We start from the raw sequence: 22,009 nt of genomic DNA, 5'->3' as shown, positions 1-22,009 counted from the left end.
TGTAGTCACATTGAAGGATATTTCACCACCCTTGTTCATTATTTAGGTTCAACTGTTATGTTAGCTGGTTAAATTTGACCAAGTATGATTAATCACGAAAATAAACATTTACATGAACCTCCAACAAAGTTTTCCATGAATAACCAACTCAATACTCATCAAAAATTACAAAAGGTACTTGTTTTTGATATTGTGCAATCCATACACACCACATTAATCTAAGAATATACTGCACATTTTTTATACCGCCCAGTACTTATATTTTTTGATATGATCAACAAAATTAGCAAATATTTAATTTGCCATCATGTTCCAAGTATCAGAACACAGTATTTTTTATGGTGCTGTGAAAATGTATTTGCTCCCTGTCAAATCTGTTTGCAATTTAGCATATTTTTCCAATTGAACAAGGTCAGATATATTTTTAAGCCTGCATTGAACACCACATAAAGGTTATTGTCGGCTCCATCATTTAAATCAATAGTTAATTCTTCATGAAAATGTTATAGGATTTTCTCTGCTGGTTTTGTTTGTAGGTCACACTTATGGCTCAGACATTTGGGCAGTGTTCTGGCAATAGTATTGAGAAAAGGCACATTCTTAAGGAAATACAAAGCTTTATTTAATATTTGCATATCCGGAGCAGTTACCAACACACTCAGCAGAGAAAGGTCAAGAGCTCTCTGTCTAAGTTTGAGCTCATGCCTATATACACTCAGTACAGCCCATTTTGTGCCCCTCTCCTATTCATGGTTAAACTACGTCCTACAAGCTGGTCTGCTGAGATCAACATTGCAAGATGTATACAGTCCTTGAGATGTTAGCTGTAACTGCTGTAGGTACATCCTGTTCAGCAAGGACAGCAGAACATCACACAATAGCCTTGTACTAGAACATCCATTTAACATTGTAAAAAGCAACATGAAATCATTCTATTACAAAATAGGTACACTTTTCACAGTAATAACTCAAAAAAGGCAACAGTAGTCCAAACATCATGAAATGTGGCTTTAGAAATGGAATCAGGTAAACAAGATTAATTGTCTCAGCAGGAGTTATGGTTTTCTGGGAAGGCCCCAACTTCTTTGTGGGGCTACAGAAGATACTAAAAAAATTATCATGGCGAGCATTGTATATACGTTTGTGTGTGAATGCATGTGTGTGTAATCACTCTCCGCTCTGTAACCGCCATCTGAAGCATTCTGAACCACCATTCTCCATCGACGGGTAAATATTGACCATAACAACACAGTTGTTTTAGGGACACTTCAAACTCTTCATATTGGTCACCTTTTTCTTTTTTGGCTATAATGTTTAAACTATTAACTATTACGAATCCTGAAATGCAAGGCGTGGCATGTTGTACATCTGGTCGGTTTTCTTCACAAGCTGTGTACTGTAGGACATACATGGGACTTTGGCAAATTCTCAATTGAAAGCAACTTATGTCTCCTTTTCTACAGTAATTTATGTACTTCATCTTCTGTTACATTTTCATAAATGTTTCATATTTTGATGCATGGAAGTCAGTACAAACTATTGACCTATTGAAACTTCAATTTTAATTGAAGTTAAAATGTTGTTTAGTTTGACATAGTTTGGGGTGTTAATTAACATTATGAGTAGCCTCAAGATAAAATCATTTTTACTTAATCATGTTTTTCAATAGCCCCAATGTGTCCTAAGAAAACCATATTGCCATAATTTGTCAGTCCTGGGAAAGAAAGGTTTGTGAAAGACTGCTATAGATTATGTTTAATGTATAGATTACACATTTAATTGCTTACATGTTTAACCTCTATAGGATGACAAATATATCAGACTAAAATTATCAATACTGATGATTATCTTTTCAGTAAATGTAGAGGCTGCTGGGTCTACTTCCCTTATTCCTGAGTTGAAGCAGGACAGCGAGCCCACAGCAGTACACCAGGCTCTTCACTATCATCAACGTATAAGCCAGAGAGGCCAGATTCAAACTGACCATTGACTGGAAGGAATCTGGGGAGGAGAAAAATAGTAAGGCCAGACTTACTTGCTGTTTTTAAAGGAAATGTTTGGATCAGGCTGACATTTTCAGGAAAAGTGGGATTATGTTTTCAGCTCCATGGCACCATGCAAATCAAAACATGTCAAATAGTGAATGTCATTCTCTGTCCCGTTATAACAAAGCACAATTGCACTGAAGTTTCTGGTTTCTGGTCCTAAGTGACTGGTCCAAAATAGTTTTTATAATCATCCAGCCACTCAAAATGGCCTTTTTAAAATGTATAGTTTTGTACTGACCCCAACCTTGAAACATGAAATAAACCTAAACGTTACCGTATGCAACCTCCAGTGTCGCTGGGCCCTGAGATTCATTTCTGGGAGGACAGGTTGGTACAACCATGGTGGTTGGAGGAACTTCAGTCGGTTTCTCTGTGAACATGACTGAACAAAAATATGTATCTAATATTATTATTATTAGTTTAATTTAAAATATCCATTAACTACAAAACATTCCAAAGCAGTTTCCAAGAGGGTCACATTGGTTTGTACTTTTCTTTTAACTTGTTGATATGAACATTTTAATGGTTGAATAGAGTTCTTGAACCTCTCCTAGGGGACACCTAGACAACTGTTTTAGTCCTAATCTAGTACAACTGATTTACTAATCAAGTGATTGATGATGAGTTTACAAGTCATCTCAGTCCAACTATATATTGGAATAGTTCAAATATATTTATTGACTTGGGTTCCACAAAGGAGAAGTTAAATAACCAATGCATGAAACACAAACGACAGGAATAAATATTGAAAGTTCTATAATAATAATATTGGAAATTATAGTACCTCATTAAAAGTTATTAGTGACTGGGTTTACCTTGTGGTGTTTCAACTTCGTTATTGCCTCCTTCATGCTTCACCGAACAGATTAAATTATTTTCAACAGCCTTGACTTTATCAATGATGATCATACTGGTCGTCTTTCTTTCATCCCTCTGTTGAACCTCTTCTCCTTTCGGCACCTCAATTGTTCGGCCAGTTTTATCCTTCATTTTCCATGAGATCTTGACTATGTCTGGAAACATGCCACTAGCCAGACATAGCAGGGTGGTCTTCCCATTCGGCTCAGGTTCAGATGCTGGATAGACTGTCAATTTGGGTGTTTTGATTGGATCATCTTCAGGAGAAACAATAATGGAACAATATTAAGTCCTAAAGCCTTTATTTTATTCCTAGCTGTACTGTCAATTTTCTATAAATAACTTCATCTACTATCTAACTTCAATAACTATCTAACAGCTATTAAAATATTTTTATAACAACAATCCTCAATAAAATACAATAAAAATCTATATATTTTAAATCACATAAATGAAAAAATAACATTATCGCTGCATGTTGCCCTATAGCAAACAACTAATAATTAAATAATTTATCACACTTTTTTTTTCATGGCAAATAATTTATCACAAATTTAAGTTACAATGAAGATATCCTAAGACATTCCAAATATATCCATGATATCGGGAATAATAAATTGTTCTAGTTATTAATAAACTTTCAAATCATAAAATCCTTGTAATATTTTTAACATGGAATGATCATATGAATAAAATGTGGAGCATTATTTCCAAAAGTTTTGGAAACTTATCAGCACTAGATTAAGCATCAATGTTTCCATATATCTACTTATTTATCTGATAAATAATTACAAATGTGTCTCTTACCGGTTACATAAAGTCTAGTCCCGGAGCCAAATACTTTCACCCATGCCACAGTGGAAACTCCCTTGTCAAAAAGTGGTCTGCATTGTGTCTTGGTTAGTTTTAAAATAGGTTTTGTCCTTAATCTACAAATGAAGACCTGACACTTTTTGTCATCTTAACATGATCGAATGTATAATTTTCAACATTATCAACATCCCTTAATCATCCATGGAATATATTTTATATTGTACAGTTATATGGAAGTATTCAGACCTCTTCCTATCTTCCAAATTTTGTTTTGTTATGGAAATAATTTTTAATATAAAAAATTTACTTTTTTGCCATTAATCTACACACAATACCCCATGAAGAGCAAAAACATTGTCATTGCTTTTTAAAAAAAAAAAAAATACTTAACACTTTAATACTTCTCTGCAGATCTTAAATTTGTGCTCTCCCCAATTGGAGATTCTAAGAGTATGTATCCTTTTGGGCCACATCAGTGTTTTTGCATGTTCATATGACCAACAGTCCCGGAGTCTTCAGGCAGATTCCAGATCAGCTTCACAATCAGTTGGACAAGGACAGGAACGACCAGGTGGGTTCAGGCCGTGACTGCAGGAATCATCAGGCAGCAACTAAATTTGCAACACAAACAGGAGGTCTTTGGGAAGGGAAACCGAGTCGTCAGACCAGGTTGTTCTGAGGTGTTTTCATGGCCTCCTAGGACACCAGAAAAATTGGAGAGGGTATTCCATATATCCAAAAGGACATCTCAGCACATGCTCCAGAAAATTAAGGGAACACTAAAATCACAAATCGGGTCTCGATGAACGAAATATGTTAAAGGTTAAAAACCTAACAGTACATTCGTAATTTGTTGAGAACAAAATGACGTAACAATGGTCAATGGAAACCAACCAATTGAGGGCTAGTTTCAAATTTACACCTAAAATCTAAGTATACAATTGAAATCACAGGCTGTTCCATCTTGCGTGAATTTCATCACGGCAAATCATAATGTGACTCAGTAGTGTGTATGTCCCCCACATGCCGGTATGTTCTCCCGCCAATGTCTGGGCATGCTCCTGATGTGACAGCGGATGTTGTCCTGGGGGATCTCCTCCCAGACCTGGATCAGGGTATCACTGAGCTCCTGTACAGTCTGTGGTGCTACTTGGTGGCATTGGATGCAGCAAGGTTCTCAATTGGATTCAGGTCTGGGGAATGTGAGGGCCAGTCAATGGCATCAATGCCTTTGTTATCCATGAACTGCCTAAGCACTCTGGGCACATGAGGCCAGGCTTTGTCCTGCACCAGGAGGAACCCAGGGCCCACTGCACCAGCATACATTTTGAAAATGAATCTGAAGATTTCAATCCGGTACCTAACAGCGGTCAGGGTACCATTGGCGAGCATGTGGTGGTCTGTGTGACCCTCCAAGGATGTGCCTCCCCAGACCATCACTGACCCACCACCAAACTGGTCATGCTGGAAGATGTTGCAGGCAGCATAATGTTCACCACGGTGTCTGCAGACTCTTTCACGTCTGTCACATGTGCCCAGTGTGAACCTGCTCTCATCTGTGAAAAGAATGGGCCACCAATGGCGGACATGCCAATTCTGGTGTTCTCTGGCGAATGCCAATCGAGCTGCATGGTGCTGGGCTGTGAGCACAGGTCCCACTTGAGGATGTCGGGCCCTCATGGAGTCTGTTTCTGATAGTTTGGTCAGAAACATGCACACCAGTAGGTAATTTTGTCAGGCTCTGGCAGTGCTCCTCCTGTTTCTCCTCATACATAGGAGCAGATACCAGTCCTGCTGCTGGGTTGATGCCCTTTTATGGCCCTATCCAGCTCTCCTTGTGTAACTGCCCCTCTCCTGGTATTTCCTCCATGCTCTTGAGACTGTACTGGGAGACACAGCAAACCTTCTTGCGAGGGCACGTATGGATGTGCCATCTTGGAGGAGCTGGACTACCTGTACAATCTGAATGGGCTGCAGGTAACGCCTTATGCTACCAGTAGTCGCCTCCCACCTCTCTTTATATTATGGGTAGAGCCAGTTTGCGCATGTGTACTACTCCATTCTGTGAAGGGAGCAGTACACATCGTTGTACAAGATTTCTCACATGGAATTGCCTTCATTTCACAATCTCTGATGCTGAAGATACTGAAATATACTAAAGAAGGCCAGTACTATTGCTTCTTGAATCACCACAACAGTTTTCAGTGGTGCTAAAATAATCACAAAAGGGTTTTCTAATGATCACATATCATTTTAAACTTGGATTAGCAAACAATGTGCCATTGGAACACAGGTCTGATGGTTGCTGATAATGGGCCTATGTAGATATTCCATTGAAAATCTGTAGTTTCCAGCAACAATAGTCATTTATATTAATATTTAATATTTACAATGTGTACATTGTATTAATGAAAAAATATTTGTAAGTGACCCCAATCCTTTGAACAGTAGTGAATCCTTTTTGTTGCACATAGATACATACCAAATTATCAATGTTTATGTAACGTGGTGGTGGAGAGGAGGAACCAAGCGCAGGTTTACTTGCATTCGAATGGTAGTTTAATCAAACAAACACTGAATACAAAAATAAACTGAAACAAAATAGAGCGCTAAAACTTAGCAGCACACCAAAACCACTCACCAGGTACATGCAACATATATCGACCATAACCAACAACTGGGGGGAGCAGAGGAGATAGATTTAAACACATACTGATGGGATGACTGGGACCTGGTGTGCATGATTATGGGAGACGACAATGAATGTGCCTAAGGAGTGGCGGACCGGGGTGGTGGTTCCCCTGTTCAAAAAGGGGGACCAGAGGGTGTGTGCCAATTACAGGGGTATCACACTTCTCAGCCTCCCTGGGAAAGTCTACTCAAAGTTACTGGAAAGGAGGGTTCGGCAGATAGTCGAACCTCAGATTGAAGAGGAACAAGGCGGGTTCCGTCCTGGTCGCGGAACAACCAACCAGCTCTTTACTCTTGCAAGGATCCTGGATGGGGCCTGGGAATATGCCCATCCAGTCTACATATGTTTTGTGGATCTGGAGAAGGTGTATGACTGGGTCCCCCGGGAGATACTGTGGGAGGTGCTGCGGGAGTATGGGGTGAGGAGGTCCCTTCTGAGGGCTATCCAATCCCTGTACGTCCAAAGTGAGAGCTGTGTTCGGGTTCTCGGTAGTAAGTCGCACTCGTTCCAGGTGGGGGTTGGCCTCCGCCAGGGCTGCGCTTTGTCACCAATCCTGTTTGTAACTTTTATGGACAGGATATCGAGGCCTAGTCGGGGTGGGGAGGGGTTGCAGTTCGGTGGGCTGGGGATCTCATCGCTGCTTTTTGCGGATGATGTGGTCCTGATGGTATCATCGGTCAGTGACCTTCAGCACTCACTGGACCGGTTCGCAGCCGAGTGCGAAGCGGTTGGGATGAGGATTAGCACCTCTAAATCTGAGGCCATGGTTCTCAGCAGGAAACCGATGGAGTGCCTTCTCCTGGTAGGGAATGAGGCGTTACCCCAAGTAAAGGAGTTCAAGTATCTCGGGGTCTTGTTCGCGAGTGAGGGGACAATGGAGTGGGAGATTGGCCAGAGAATCGGAGCAGCGAGGGCGGTATTGCATTCGCTTTACTGCACCGTTGGGACGAAAAGAGAGCTGAGCCGGAAGGCAAAGCTCTCAGTATACCGGTCAATTTTCGTTCCTAACCTCACCTATGGTCATGAAGACTGGGTCATGACCGAAAGAACAAGATTGCGAGTACAAGCGGCTGAAATGGGTTTTCTCAGAAGGGTGGCTTGCTTCTCCCTTAGGGATAGGGTGAGAAGCTCAGCCATCCGTGAGGAACTCGGAGTAGAGCCGCTGCTCCTTTGCGTCGAAAGGAGCCAGTTGAGGTGGTTCGGGCATCTGGTAAGGATGCCCCCAGGACGTCTCCCTAGGGAGGCCCAGGACTAGGTGCTCCCAGGACGTCTCCCGAGGAGACCTCGGGGTAGGCCCAGGACTAGGTGGAGAGATTATATTTCGACACTGGCCTGGGAACGCCTCGAGATCCCCCAGTCAGAGGTGGCAAATGTGGCTCGGGAAAGGGAAGTTTGGGGTCCCCTGCTGGAGCTACTGCCCCCGCGACCCAATACCGGATAAGAGGATGAAGATGAGATGACAATGAATGTGTCCAGGGTGAGTTCATGTTGTGATGGGAACCGAGAGTGCACGGCACGATGGCACTAGTCTTCATCGTACCGTGACAGTTTAACTTTGAAGTGTTTTATATTGATTTAAATAATCAAAGAGAAGATCACTGGTTCTCTTGGAATAAATTAAACATTTATGTCATAAAGCCAATGAAGCATTACAGATACTGTTTAGTCATGAAATCAAGTATTCAACTTACACAGTTTCAAAATGATCATGATATCAGTTAATTTGTGTGACGCTTGACCAGTACCTCAGTATTTCTGGCTTCCTTGATACGGCCTTGCTTCCAGGGTACACCCTTTTGGGGCTTCCCTACAACTCCCTGTGTGTCGTCTGCATAGTAGGGAAACACAGACAGAAGCATGTCCACATAGCTCAACAAGGGTTTTCAATCTCTCCAAAGAATGGAGTGATCAATGCTGTCTAATGCCACTAACACCAAGCACTAACACTAACGCCAAGAAGGACAAGTGCAGGTGCAGAACCGCTTTCTGATGCAATCTGATGTACGGTCATTTACCACCTTCACGAGCGCAGTCTAATTACTATTATAGAGTTTAAAACTGGACTGCAGCATTGTGTAAAAATATTATTTGTCTTCAGGAAGGCAGTGAGTTACTGGGAAATCACTTTTTCAAATGGATAGAGGAACAGAATTTCGACTTTGGCTAGAGGAATTTCCGAAATGCAGCAGTGGCCTTGGATGTATGTTTAGGGTCATTATCATGTTGAAAGAGTGCATGGTAACCTAGGGTGTGGACAGATGGTAGCATCCTCTCTTTCAGTATTTTGCAGTTCATCTGTGAGTTCATGATGCCCTCAATGAAGTGCAATTCCCTGACACCTGCAGCATGCAACCCCACAGAAGAACACGGCCGCCATTCATTGACCTTTGTCTCATCTGACCAAGGAATGGAGTCCCAATATTCTTCACTTTTGTCAACATGGGCCCTGGCTAATGCTAAATGGACTTTTCTGTTCATGGGCTTTAGCAGTGGCTTCCTTCGTGGACGACACCCTTGCAAGTTACTCCTGTGCAGCTTATGTCGTATTGAGTCACGTGAAACAGTCACCTCAGTTTGTCTTTCTATAGCTGTAGCTAACTGAGATGAACTTGCATGGCGATTTACCTCAACTTTTCTTAGGACAAAATGCTCATCTTAAGGTGTTAGCTTCTGTGGATGGCCTGGATGGCTCAGAATGCTTGTCACAGGTACATCCTTTTAGAATTTTTGAATAACCTTAGCTACTGTATTTCAACTGATTAGCAATGCTTTACTAATTTTCTTGTAGCCCTGACCTTATTTGTGTAAAGAAATGACTTTCTTTCTCAAGATTGTGACATTTCTCTTCCATGTGGTGCATAATTGAAAGCATTGACTGGGAGGAGACTGTATAGGTTAAATAACACCCTTAATTGTCAATTATCTTGCAGCAACCTGCCTGATGATTGGCTAGTTGTGTCTGTTGATGTCTGTTGTTAAATTCTAGTAAATTAGCAATTACCAAGTTGAATTCCCGAAAACTTAATCTGGATGTACACATTATTGTACCAAGGTCTGAAATCACTTTGTTCAAAAACTTTCAGTTTAGTTTTTTCCTACTGACAAATCTAATTTGCAACCAATGAACCAGAGTTGCTAAAAATATTTTATTGTATAGGATCCCATAGAAAGTATGAATTCTAAAGAGAGACAGATGATTTTCTAAGACATCTGTTAGGGTGTACTCATTTATGCTGAGTACTGTATATCAATACACCTCGACCTTCCCGTTTTGTAAAAATGTATGTACCATACATTTACGAACGTTATATCATTCGACCTCAGCCATTCGCTTCCATTATAGCCCAGAGAGAGAATGCAGGAAAAGTAGGCTATAACAAATGAAGTAAAAAAAAATTCTCAAAGAACTAGGAGCATGCTAGATAATCGGTAAATAGGCCCCAGGTTCAAAAATAGCAAATGTATCCTTTAACATAGTAATGGTATTCAAAGAACTTTAAATAACTACTTTCAAACACAATTCAATTACAAAAGAGAACTAAGTTATGTCACATTCTTCCGCATAGGTGTCAGCTCCATAAAATGGAAAAATATATAGATTTTTTTGAAAACAGGTGAGAGTGAGAGAGGGGTCCTAAGGATAACCCTTTTTGAGCCTTTTTAATCCTGATTCATTCCTGATGTTTTTGTAGAGATCTGACGGAGTTGACAAAAATCTGGGAAACAACTTTAAAGGGCCAACTGTCACAGTACAGTGAAGGCAAGCGCCATTGTGCCGTGCACTCCCGGTTTCCTTTCATCCATGAACTAATTCCCGGATTCGTTATCGTTTCATGCCTTCATCATTATCCACCCCTGGTTTCATTTACCTTGATCACTGTTTGTATTTAAGTTCCAGCTGTTTGTAGTGTCTCTGTGGATTATTGTTTCCTACTATTCGTTGTCGACTTTTGGGTGAGATTATCAGTTACAAAACCTGTACACACAAAACCTGCAACTGGGTCCTCCTCACTACCACCATCGTTTACAAAAACAGTTTCATCTTTTTTATTATTTTAAAACAAAAATGATTGTAATAGCTCATTTTTACACCTATGTTTTTATCAGTAGGTGTTTTCTGGCACAGGGCGAGTTTATAAGTTGAAATGAAATGAATTATTTTAATTAGTATGTTGATCAGTAATATGTAACATGATTTGTCCCAAATCCCCAGAATGGGTGAAATATAATAATAATACGTTTCCATACCCTGGCAGAAATTGTGAAATTTTGGCATTGATTTAGAAAATATGACTGATCATGCAATTTTTTAAATTTTATTTAAGGATAGTAATCATGTCAATCAATCAATCAATCAAATGTATTTCAAAAGCCCTTTATACAACAGAAATTGTCCCAAAGTGCTTTTACATAACACCCAGCCTGAACCAGGCTCAGAGGGGTGACCAGTCTTCTTCTGGCTGTACCGGGTGAACATTTTAAGAGTACAAGTTGTAATGATTAATAAATGCGTGTGGGCTCGTGGGAAGCCATTTATGATCACATGGTTGTTTGGCTCCTTTTTAAATCATAATGACAACAGAAATCCCCCAAATGACCTTGATCAAAAGTTTACATACTCTTGAATGTTTAGCCTTGTTACAGACACACAAGGAGACACACACAGGTAAAAATGTAAATTAAAGGTGAATATCCCACACCTGTGGCTTTTAAAATTGCAATTAGTGTCTGTGTATAAATAGTCAATGAGTTTGTTAGCTCCCACGTGGATGCACTGATCAGGCTAGATACTGAGCCATGGGGAGCAGAAAGAACTGTCAAAAGACCTGTGTAACAAGGTAATGGAACTTTATAAAGATGGAAAGGGATATAAAAAGACAACCAAAGCCTTGCAAATGCCAGTCAGTATTGTTAAATCATTTATTAAGAAGCGGAAAATCCGGGAATCTCTTGATACCAAGCCAAGGTCAGGTAAACCAAAAAAGATTTCAGCCAAAACTGCCAGAAGAATTGTTCGGGATACACAGAAAAACACACACAGGAGAAATATAGGCTGCTCTGGAAAAAGACGATGTGGTTATTTCAAGAAGCACAATAAGATGATACTTGAATAAAAATTTGCTGCATGGTTGAGTTGCCAGAAAGAAGCCTTTACTGCACCAGTCTCGGTTACAATATGCCCCACAACACCTTGACACGCCACACAGCTTCTGGCACACTAATTTGGAGTGACGAGACCCAAATAGAGCTTTATGGTCACAACCATAAGTGCTATGTTTGGAGAGGGGTCAACAAGACCTATAGTGAACAGAATACCCCCACTGTGAAGCATGGTGGTGGCTCAAATATGTTTTTGGGGTGTGTGAGCTCTAAAGGCATGTGGGATCTGGTGAAAATGTATGGCAAGATGAATATAACTTATCAGAAAATACTGGCAGACAATTTGCATTCTTCTGCATGAAAGCTGTGCATGGGATGCCCTTGGACTTTCCATCACGACAATGACCCTAAGCACAAGGCCTAGTTGACCCTCCAGTGGTTACAGCAGAAAGAGGTGAAGGTACTGGTGTGGCCTTCACAGTCTTCTGACCTTAATATCATCAAGCCACCCTGGGTAGATCTCAAATGTGCTGTTCATGCAAGACAACCAAAGACTTTGCATGACCTGGAGGCATTTTGCCAAGACGAATGAGCAGCTATACCACCTGCCAATAATTTGGGTCCTCATAGACAGCTATTACAAAAGACTGCACGCTAACATTGATGCAGTGTTGCCAACATAACGACTTTGTCACTCTATTTAGCGAGTATTCAGACCTCTCTAGTGACTCTAGCGACAAATCTAATGACTTTTTCTGCTGTTACTGGAGACTTTTGGAGACTGACGTGAAAGCATGTATCGTGCTTACTCTTCTCAGCGAGCAGCGGGTTCTGTCATGGGTCCCTCCCCCGTCCCAAAGGACTCACAGACGGCCCTGTCCTCAGGCAGCAGTCCCTCCCAGCTGCAGTCAGAGCAGGAGATGTTCACCCCTCTGCGTCCACATACTGCAAATGAATTGCGCATGTAGGAAGCTGCCGCTGGCTGATCCCGCCCTGGCTTACATTCAGGGCGGGTTGTAAATGTAAAATGTTCTTTGTCTAAAATAAATCACTGCACAAAAATAAATCACTGCATTTGCCAGTCCCAAGCCCGGATACAGGAGGAATGTTGGATTTGTGACATAAAAAAAAAAAAATCGACAGAAGAAAGTTCTAAACATATTTAGTGTGTTTTTTACTGCCCTGAGACTGAGTTCCAAATAGTTTTGAAAAATAGAGTTGAAATTCAATGAGGCTCAATTGTTTGAGAAGCAAGGAAAGACCTGGTAAATGGGCCTTTCCAAGGACAGACTAGACACACTGCATTAATGTGAAAGAGATAACCGAAGTGTTGCCTTCCCCTCCCCGCTACACATAAACTCCCTGTGTAGTGGGAAAAAGGAATGGGGTTGTAGGTACTAGCAAGGATGACGGAGAAGAACCATTATAGGGAATTTATTATCCCCAAAACACGGTAATACAGGTAAAAGGGTCTGGATGGAACCAAAGCATAGAAAGTAAACCCCCTAACCCAACCTACCTAACCAGGCAAAATGAACTAGCTACTCTAAACATTACTCCCTAAGCCCTAACTGCCATAAACATACAGAAACTAAATGAAAAAGTGTTATCTTACAACAATAGAGAGAAATTCAGTTCTGTATATAAAGGAATTACCTGTGCTTCTAATGATGAATTTTCAATGGTTGGAACGAAGGTGCAATTAGGGCCATGACGAGATTTCAATCCGATTTCAACATTGAGTAACATTCATTGCTCAGTGGGTAGGCACTCCTATGCAGAGCAATTTACAGAAGCATTTAGTGGCAAGTACCTTGCTCAAGGGCATTTTCTATCTTGGGAGTCTCAAATGAAATCCTGAAGTCGCTCACCAACTGCAGTTTCAAACATTAAGCTGTACAAAAACATAATGGAACCTACACACTTTATACGAATTGATGGTTATCTGCTGAGCAATATACAACTGTCACACATTCAAAAGTGCCTATAGACCAGCAGGCGGGTCATTTGACAGAGTCCACCATAATGAAAAGCAGTATACACTATCTGTAACAGTACAGTACTGAAATGTAGTTTAAATGCAGTTGATTATTAAGATCAGAGGTGAAACAAGCTGTAGTGTGTTTCAAACAGTTACTCATAATACAGTTTGTCAATCCTGTAGTGCAAACATTTTGTTTTCATGAATTCACATCTTGATTGAAACCCCAGAGTTTTAGTACAGGCTGTGTGTATCAGTTCTCACTGTGGGTTCCAGAGCTTTGATAACAGGCACAGTAGTAGGTGGCAGAATGGGACTCATCAACTGACTGGATCTTCAGCTCAGTGGATTTACTGGATTCTCTCCAAGTGAAGGCTTCACCATCTTTCTTCTGGTACCAGTGGATGTAGTTAGCCCCACATAGACCAGTACCTGTGCAGCTGATGGAGACACTCTGTCCTTTTCTCCTCGTCTCTGATATCTGGTCCTGGTAGAGTTTCTGTCCTGAAACAGCCACTGAAAAACAAAATGTTTTAATAAAATACACGCAGTTGGGTTACTTAAATATTTGCATACAGGTTAGATTACATACATACCTAGAATAAGAGAGTATATTATTATACCACAGTCCATGTTCAGTGAATTTGTTGTTAAGAAGTCAGATAATCAAAATTACTAACTTAAATTCTCATTATATATATATATATATATATATATATATATATATATATATATATATATGTACATACACTTTTGTATAACCACTGACCATAAGGGCAGAGGATCAATAAGTCTTAAGAGGTATGTGTGGGTCAGATGTCTTCATCACACTAACAACCACACCATGAAGTTAAATAAAAGTCTAAAGTGTATTTGATGAGATGGGAGGTGAAACACTAGCCAGGGCGTGTTGTCACAAACAGTTACTCTGACTGTCACTTCCTGTAGTGCAGGAGCAGTGTAATGAATTTACATCTTGATTAAAACCACAGAGTTTTATTACAGGCTGCAGATGAGTTCTCACTGTGGGTTCCACTTTGAAAACAGGCACAGCAGTAGGTGGCAGAATGGTAAACATGAACTGACTGAATCTACATTTGACTGGAGTCAGACTCCTTCATAACAAAGAATTCTACTCTCTGAGGATGAGTGGTGTCTGAGCTGACAGGAAGGTTTCACCCTTTCTCTTCTGGTACCAGGAGACATGGTTCCAGACACACTGACCAGTAACTCATAGTCTCGGATATCTGGTCTTGGTACAGCTTCTGCCCTTAAACAGACACTGAAAAATAGAAATTGATGACTATAAAAAATCTAAAATTAGAGTTACTTCATTCAAATATTTATATAATATACTGGATGAAGCATTTACCCATTAGGAGTATAATATTATAAAGCCATCCACGTTCAGTTAACATGTGGTTATTCAGTGAGAACAACAAAGCTACTAAATATTTATAACAATGAGGACCAAGGAGGAGAGTCAATGGTGACCATGAGTTGCCACCAATTAAAGGTCTGTGTTAAACTGACTTTTTACCAACAACATTAATATAAATCAGAAAATATAGCACTGAATATCAAATAGCTTTCACAAATCAATACTGAAATATAGTTTGGATCTTACAGTTGATTAAGATGGGAGGTGAAACCAGCAGGAGTATTTATTACCGGGTCCACTTTGGTAGGTGGTAGAATGGAACATTTTCTTTGTCCTTTATGGTGCCTGAGAATAGTTTTTTGTGGATGGTTGTTAATTGCATCAACTTGGAAATAACTCTTTGTACCAAAGTACATACCTGACACACACGTCAGTATTATTGCAGCTGATGGAGACACTGATCTTTCTGGTCCAATTTCTGCCCTGAGACCGAAACTGCAATGACCAAGTAAAAACCAATTGTGATGTTGTTTTTTTAAGCAGGAATTAAAGGCAACGTTTCTACAATCTTTGCATCAATCATTGTCTCTGTCAGTTAAGGATGGCCTTCCAGCTTAATCAATTAACTTATTGTCTCTAAAATCAGCACCATACATAGATTTCCTTTCAACGTTGAATAAAAATGAACATCGTCTTTGTGCATTAAGACATACAATGATTTGTATACTGCTGACAGTCAGTGTAGAGATTACCAATTTCAGTTAAAATGGAAGATTTAAAATAGTTTAAGGAGTTGAAATGTGTGAACAGCTTTGAATTTGAGTTCCAAATAGTTTTGAAAAATAGAGTTGAAATTCAATGAGGCTCAATTGTTTGAGAAGCAAGGAATGACCTGATAGATGGGCCTTTCCAGCTGGACACACTCTGCATTTATGTGAAGGAGAAATGCAAAGTAACCCACTGTGTTGTTACGTACACCTCCTGGGGGAGAGAACGCAACACCTCGCTACATGTAAACTCCCCGTGGAGTGGGAAGAAGGAATGGGGTTGTAGGTGCAAGCAAACGCAGAGACAGAGAAGCACCGTTACAGGGAATTTATCTAAACTATACGGTAATACAGGTATAAGGGTCTGGATGGAACCAAAGCATAGAAAGTAAACCCCCTAACCCAACCTACCTAACCAGGCAAAATGAACTAGCTACTCTAAACATTACTCCCTAAGCCCTAACTGCCATAAACATAGAGAAACTAAATGACACCTAAAACAGAACACTCACAGGCAGCAACAACAGTCAAGCCAGGGTATCAGAGGGAGTTAGAAGAGGGGGAGCTGACAAAGGACACTGGTTTCACACCAAAGTGTAAACTTTCACAGAATAAAAAAACTTTTAAGAATATTCCGGACAGGCCATAATCCCATGCCACCCTCTACCAATCTACTGTTATGGTGACTTTTAACAAACCATCACATAACTGCCAAACATGACAATATTTACATAGTTACAGTATGACCTATTCCCATTATAAAATGGTTATTTTACACTTTGGTATGATTCGCAAGGGAAATATGATTCTTTATAAAAACGGGAAAAAAAAATTCTGCTGAAAGAGCACTTTTCTTAAAAATTCATGAGACCGATTAATACTGCTTAGCTTCGGCTGGTCAGGAGTGAGTTATATTCAAATAGAGTCTCAGTGTAGAAAAGATAGTTTAAAAATGTTGATGAAGGCTTGTTAACTGATATCAATTACACAGTTAGAATTGCCATTTGTGCTTGCATCTGCCTCATCACACAACTATTAATTTCCAACTTATATTATACTCAAAACTTGTACATTTTCTGCCCTCTTGTATTTGCACTTCTCGTTAGACGCTAACTGTATTTCGTTGTACTGTACTTGTCAATGACAGTAAAGTTGAATCTAATCTAAATCTAATCTAAATATCAATTGGACACTAGATTACCAACAAACACACTGCCTCACAACAATTACACTGCAACACATAGACATACACACAACCACACACACATGTTCATACATAACATATATGTTTGTTTACTGATGCAGCGTGCATGCACACACAGACACAATCACATAAACGCATAATATGTTGCTTATGCGGTTCATTATATTTTCCTGTGGTGCAGACATTGTAATTAATTTACATCTTGATTAAAACCCCAGAGTTTTAGTACAGACTGTGTGTTTTAGTTCCCACTGTGGTTTCCACTTTGATAACAGGCACAATAGTAAGTAGCAGAATGCGACTCGTCAACTGACTGGATCTTCAGCTCACTGGAGCTACTCTGAAAGGTAAAAGGTTCACCATCTTTCTTCTGGTACCAGAACATGTAGTTACTCCAACATTGGCCAGTAATTCTACATTTGAAGGTGACAGCCTGTCCTTTTCTCCTAGTCTCTGATATCTGGTCCTGGTACAGATTCTGTCCTGAAACAGACACTGAAAACAGAAATACATGACTAAAAAAACTCACAGTAGGGGTGCTGCATTTACATTTTTGGATACAGGTTAGATGAAGTACTTACTCAGTAAAAGAGAGTATATTATTACACCACAGTCCATGTTTGGTGAAATTCGTGGTTAAGAAGTCAGTTTATTAAAATTACTAACTTAACTTCTAAATATATATAGATATATTTATATATAACCACTGACCATAAGGACAGCAGTTCAATAAGTATTAGGAGGTATGCGTGGGTCAGATGTCTTCAGTACACTAACCACCACCCTATCAAGTTAAATGAGATATTGTCTCTGAAAATTGGTTTCTTTGATGAGATGGGAGGTGAAACACTAGCCAGGGTGTGTTGTCACAAACAGTTACTCTGACTGTCACTTCCTGTAGTGCAGGAGCAGTGTAATGCATTCACTGATTAAAACCACAGAGTTTTATTACAGGCTGTGTGGATCAGTTCTCCCTGTGGGTTCCATCATAAGAGGCACAGTAGCAGGTGGCAGAATGGGACTCTTTAACTGACTGGATCTTCAGAACACAGTTGTTCTCTTTTCTCATGACGGCAAAGTCATTATATTGTGCATGGTTGTAAATGTCTTTGACTTTGCAATCCCTCTTTTGAAGTCTGAAAATCCCATCAAGTGGTTCTCCTTTCTTCATTTAGTACCAGTAGATATACAAGCCACGTTTATCAGTGTTTTTACAGCTGAAGGAGACACTCTGATCCTGTGTTCTAATAAATTAAATCTCCTGGTCCAATATCTGCATTGACAAAAGGTAAACAAACATTGAGATTAACTTTCCCAGATGCAAAGATGTTTCTATAACCTTTGCCTCAATCATATATTTTAAGTATGACCACAGTATACAGTAGAAACACAATCTTTTGGTAAATTATGACAGGCAAGCCTAGAGACATTCTGAGGTATTCTCTGTTAAACTTGAAGATGATTGTGTTCAGTTGGAGCTGAGCTAAAGACGTAAGATGAAACAGTCCCTTTGGTATAGTGGCCTAACTTCAAATATGATGTCACTTCCTGTAGTTGTTCTCAATGGCTGTATAACCATTACAATGTTTACTTTTTCACCCCAATGTGTTAACTTTCACAAAATAAAAAGAAATGTAAGAAAGTTCTGGACAGGTCATTATCCCACGCCACTATCTACCAATCCAATACTTTTGGGAAGTAGTGAAATTATCACTCTCTTTGTTGAGCCATTGTACACTGCTCTTTCTACAGTATGTATCAATACCACTTAGTTAATTTGAAAAAATACAACTTTAGTAGCTAATCAGACACAGAATAATGACACCCACATACAGAATATACTGCTATGGTATGATGACTGCTCACCAATCTTTCTGTGTTTGTTTACTGTAAGTCATTTCCTTAAAATATCGAATGAAGTGATGTCGCTGACAAGCTCTTCGATTACAGTCTAGCCTGAGCCAGCCACTCTATAATACAAAAGAAAAACTATCCAACAGTTAGAATGCAAAGTGAACACCTCAAGTCAGGCACTTTCTATGATATCAGCCAAGAAACGATTTTCTGCACAGTACACGTGTGAAAGGACTGTTTTGGTCATGTAAGGTTGGTATACTGTGATGTATGTGGCTGGTTGTCAGTGATCAGGTCTGTCTAATGGCCTTCGGGTTGTTTGGAAGTTCACAACCTTCAGACAAATACCACAGTCATCAGCCTTGTACCGTAAATTATGGTCTGGTCCACTCTGTGTTAACGATTGGACCAGGAAATGTAATGATGAGTATATAATGATTAGACATAAGTGATATACTTTGTTGTAACATTGATCTCAACCTATAAAGGTTGAGATCAGTCCTGCGTCTGTCACATTAATTGACAGATCATTCCCCAATAATGGAACTCTATGAAAGAAACCATGCCTCCAGCAGTTTGTTTAGAAATTGTAGGTACAATAAGAAGGCCTATGTCTTGAAACCATAGTGTACATGTTGGTATGGAAGGCAGGACTAATTCAGAGAGATAAGTAGGAGCTAGTCCATGTAAAACTTTGTAGGTTAAAAGTAAAACCTTAAAATCAGCCCTAGTCTTAAAAACCCCATAAGAAATAAAAGACATGTGTTTTGCTTGCTCACAAATATCAGCAATTCTTCAAGGGTATGCTAATTTTTGAGGACAACAGTATCTGTTGTCCTCACACTTTTTATTGAAATAACTCCCTGTGATGCAAACACTTTTCATTTATTCACACATAGAATAAAACCACAGGGTTTTAGTACAGTCTGTGTGGATGAGTTCTCACTGTGGGTTCCAGAGCTTTGATAACAGGCACAGTAGTAGGTGGCAGAATGGGACTCTTTAACTGACTGGATCTTCAGTTGACTGGAACCAGACTCCTTACTAACAGAGAAATCTGCTCTCTGAGGATGAGTGGTGTCTGAGCTTACAGAATTATCATCTAAATCAGTCCAAAGAATCCAAGTGAAGGGTTCACTCTCTCTCTTCTGGTACCAGAAGACATAGCCTTCCCAACACCGACCAGTAATTTTGCAGTTGAAGGAGACACTCTTTCTTTGCCTCTTAGTCTCTGATATCTGGTCTTGGTACAGATTCTGCCCTGAAACAGTCACTAAAAAATAATGGATAACTTTAAGGAAAACTATGAGTATAGTTACCCATTTCAAATATTTAGATACATGTTGGATGAAGCACTTACCCATTAGGAGAGAGTATATTATTAAACCACCATCCATGTTCAGTGATTAGGTGGTTATTCAGTGAGAATATCAAGGTTACTAAATATTTATAACAATGAGCACCAGGGAGGAGCTTCAAGGGTGACAATGAAAGGGCCCCAATAAGAGGTCTGTGTTAAACTGACATTTTCATCATGCTTTCACAAACAACATTAATATAAATCAGATAATATATCCCTAAAAATTGAATTGCTTATACATATCATTACTGAAATATATTTTGGATCATACAGTTGATTAAGATGTGAGATGAAACAAGCAGGAGTGTGTTGTCTCAAACAGTTCTTCTATTAATGGAAACACTTGTTGAAACCCATTGAGTTTAGTACCGGCTGTGTTGATCGGTTCTTCGTGTGGGTTCCACTTTGGTAGGTGGCATTTCCTTTGTCCTTTATCGTGCCTGAGAAGTAATATTTTGTGGATGATTGTAACTTGCATCAACTTTGAAATAACTCTGATGTTGAAAGTCACAGTAAACAGTTCTACCCCTGGTACCTGCCACACATATCATTACTAATGCAGCTGAAGAAGACTGATCATTTGTCCTAGTAAATTAAATCTACTAGTTCAATTTCTGCCCTGAGATTGCAATTACTAAATAAAAACAAACTGAGATGTTTTCTTTTTTAAGCAGGAATTAAAGGCAACATTTCTACAATCTTTGTGTCTCTGTGGCCTTCCAGCTTGATCACTTAACTTATTGTCTCTAAAATCAGCACCATACAGTGAGGGAAAAAAGTATTTGATCCCCTGCTGATTTTGTACATTTGCCCACTGACAAAGAAATTATCAGTCTATAATTTTATTGCTAGTTTTATTTGAACAGTGAGAGAAAGAATAACAACAAATGTAATGAGTGAAATTAGTATTCGACCGCTCTGCAAAACATGACTTAGTACTTGGTGGCAAAACCCTTGTTGGCAATCACAGAGGTCAGACGTTTCTTGTAGTTGGCCACCAGGTTTGCACACATCTCAGGAGGGATTTTGTCCCACTACATTTGCAGATCTTTTCCAAGTCATTGAGGTTTCAATGCTGACGTTTGGCAACTGGAACCTTCAGCTCCTTCCAGAGATTTTCTATGGGATTAAGGTCTGGAGACTGGCTAGGCCACTCCAGGACTTTAAAGTGATTCTTCTTGAGCGACTTCTTTGTTGCCTTGGCCATGTGTTTTGGGTCATTGTGTCACACCCTGATATGTTTCACCTGTAATCTTGTCCCCGCCCCTCACCAGGTGTTCCTGGTTCCCTATTAGCCCTGTGTACTTAGACCCTGTTCTCTGTTTGGCAGTGGCCAGATCATCTTGTCTTGTACAGTCGTTTCCAGCGTTCTATGTGTTATACTACCCACTCTATCTGTCATTCTCTTCCCCGGTTGCGACCCTTGCCTGTTTTCCGGATTATGAGCCTGCCTGCCCTCCCCTGTACCTTCAACCATCTGACCGCCCGACAACGAACACTGCCTGTCCCCCACCGCAAGCCTGCCTGCTACCTTTGTACCTTCGACCATCTGACCGTGCCGATAATGACCTCTGCCTGTCCCCCACTGCGAGCCTGCCCGCTCCCTGGTTGTTCTATAAATACTGTGGACCGCCCTCATCTGCCTCTGTGTCTGCATTTGGGTCCCCGCTTGCTCACCGTTGTGTCACATTGTCATGCTGGAACATCCATCCATTGCATGACATAAGTATTTTATACATCATAAAAGCAGACCTTAATATTTGGTACAGAAACCTTTGTTTGCATTTACAGAGATCATATGTTTCCTGTAGTTCTTGACCAGGTTTGCACACACTGCAGCAGGGATTTTGGCCCACTCCTCCATACAGACCTTCTCCAGATCCTTCAGGTTTCGGGGCGGTCGCTGGGCAATACGGACATTCAGCTCCCTCCAAAGACTTTCTATTGGGTT

The 22,009-nt window shown here is 40.0% G+C and overlaps 1 protein-coding gene across 1 annotated transcript; it reads right to left on the bottom strand.

Annotated features, from left to right (window-relative positions):
- Positions 1-436: 436 nt before the first annotated feature.
- On the bottom strand, positions 437-20,072 carry LOC105023493 (immunoglobulin lambda-1 light chain-like). The gene is made up of 6 exons (XM_034291484.1): positions 20,059-20,072; positions 19,645-19,971; positions 3,714-3,746; positions 2,864-3,163; positions 2,323-2,430; positions 437-2,001 (listed from the first exon to the last, which is right to left on the bottom strand). The coding sequence occupies exons 1-6, from the start codon at positions 20,060-20,062 to the stop codon at positions 1,853-1,855; spliced, it is 921 nt and encodes a 306-aa protein (XP_034147375.1). The 5' UTR covers positions 20,063-20,072; the 3' UTR covers positions 437-1,852.
- Positions 20,073-22,009: the final 1,937 nt, after the last annotated feature.

The sequence above is a fragment of the Esox lucius genome, chromosome 3 (genome assembly GCF_011004845.1).
Source record: "Esox lucius isolate fEsoLuc1 chromosome 3, fEsoLuc1.pri, whole genome shotgun sequence".
In the NCBI taxonomy this organism is placed as follows: domain Eukaryota; kingdom Metazoa; phylum Chordata; class Actinopteri; order Esociformes; family Esocidae; genus Esox; species Esox lucius.
The sequence above is the reverse complement of the archived record's forward strand: the minus strand, read 5'-3'. Positions and strand labels throughout refer to the sequence as shown.

Coding starts and splice junctions, on each gene's coding strand:
- LOC105023493 (XM_034291484.1), bottom strand. Junction 3,164..3,713: donor GACTAGACTTTATGTAACCG/GTAAGAGACACA, acceptor TTTCTCCTGAAG/ATGATCCAATCAAAACACCC. Junction 2,431..2,863: donor CGAAGTTGAAACACCACAAG/GTAAACCCAGTC, acceptor ATTTTTGTTCAG/TCATGTTCACAGAGAAACCG.